The following is a 944-nucleotide window of genomic DNA, read 5'->3' as shown; positions in this document are numbered from 1 at the left end:
AGATGGTTGTGAGCCACCATGTGGTTGCTGGGAATTGAACTCAGAACCTTTGGAAGAGCAGGCAATGCTCTTAACCACTGAGCCATCTCTCCAGCCCTGGGTCTGTCCATTTTCCATGTGGGTACAGGAACCACACTCAAGCAGAAAGGATTAGCAGCTAGGGCTCTAATCTGCCAATCCAGATTTTAATATTTTTAGTAAAATGCATGCTAAAATTTAGAGAGATGTAAATAAAAATATTAAGCAATATCTGTACTTTGTTTATAAATGATCACAAATACAGAATAGCATAATAATGTTTCCATTAAGCACACATTAAACATGATATAAAATAAAAGAGAATTTAATAGTTTTGATTAATTGGGATTTTAAAATTCATTTTGTTTTACATGCAGTTTTACTGTTGGGAATCAAAACCATGCTCATTTGTGTTGTGCAGTACTTCTACAACTGAATCAAGTTCTAGGTCATGATGAGAATTTTAAAGGACAAAGAGATGTAGAAAAATAAGCTCAATTTCTTTGGTTCACACTTAGAGGAAAGAGGAAAATGAGTTTTAGGGAGAAAACAGCCTTTGGAGGTTCAGGTTACACAACTGTGATCATAGCTCAATAATAGTGTGTTTCTCGAGTTTGTGCAAAACTCTAAGTTTAATTCACTGCTCTCCACACACATAAACTTTGCTTCTATAGAGCAAGAATATTCTTTGAGATGTGAAAATAAATAACAAAACAAAGAGAGGCAATTGAAGCGGACTTATATACTACTGGTGTTATTTAAAATCTTCTCTCTTCATTTCCTTCATATAGTGAAATGGTATAGTCATTTCTTTGAGAAAGATGCAATCCTGTGTATTGTATTAATGAATGCCGTTTTCACTTGCTGATTCCTCAAGGTGTAGATAAAAGGATTCAGAAGTGGAGCCACTGAGGTGTTGAGCACAG

The 944-nt window shown here is 35.1% G+C and overlaps 1 protein-coding gene across 1 annotated transcript in view; it reads right to left on the bottom strand.

Annotated features, from left to right (window-relative positions):
• Nucleotides 1-822: 822 nt before the first annotated feature.
• The window catches only part of LOC101993805 (olfactory receptor 6C74-like), a 995-nt gene continuing 873 nt past the window's right edge, over nt 823-944 (bottom strand). Inside the window, exon 2 of the mRNA XM_005372029.2 lies at nt 823-944. Within this exon, the coding sequence (XP_005372086.2) occupies nt 823-944 (122 nt within the window).

This window comes from Microtus ochrogaster, unplaced genomic scaffold, assembly GCF_000317375.1.
Source record: "Microtus ochrogaster isolate Prairie Vole_2 unplaced genomic scaffold, MicOch1.0 UNK158, whole genome shotgun sequence".
In the NCBI taxonomy this organism is placed as follows: Eukaryota; Metazoa; Chordata; class Mammalia; order Rodentia; family Cricetidae; genus Microtus; species Microtus ochrogaster.
The sequence above is the reverse complement of the archived record's forward strand: the minus strand, read 5'-3'. Positions and strand labels throughout refer to the sequence as shown.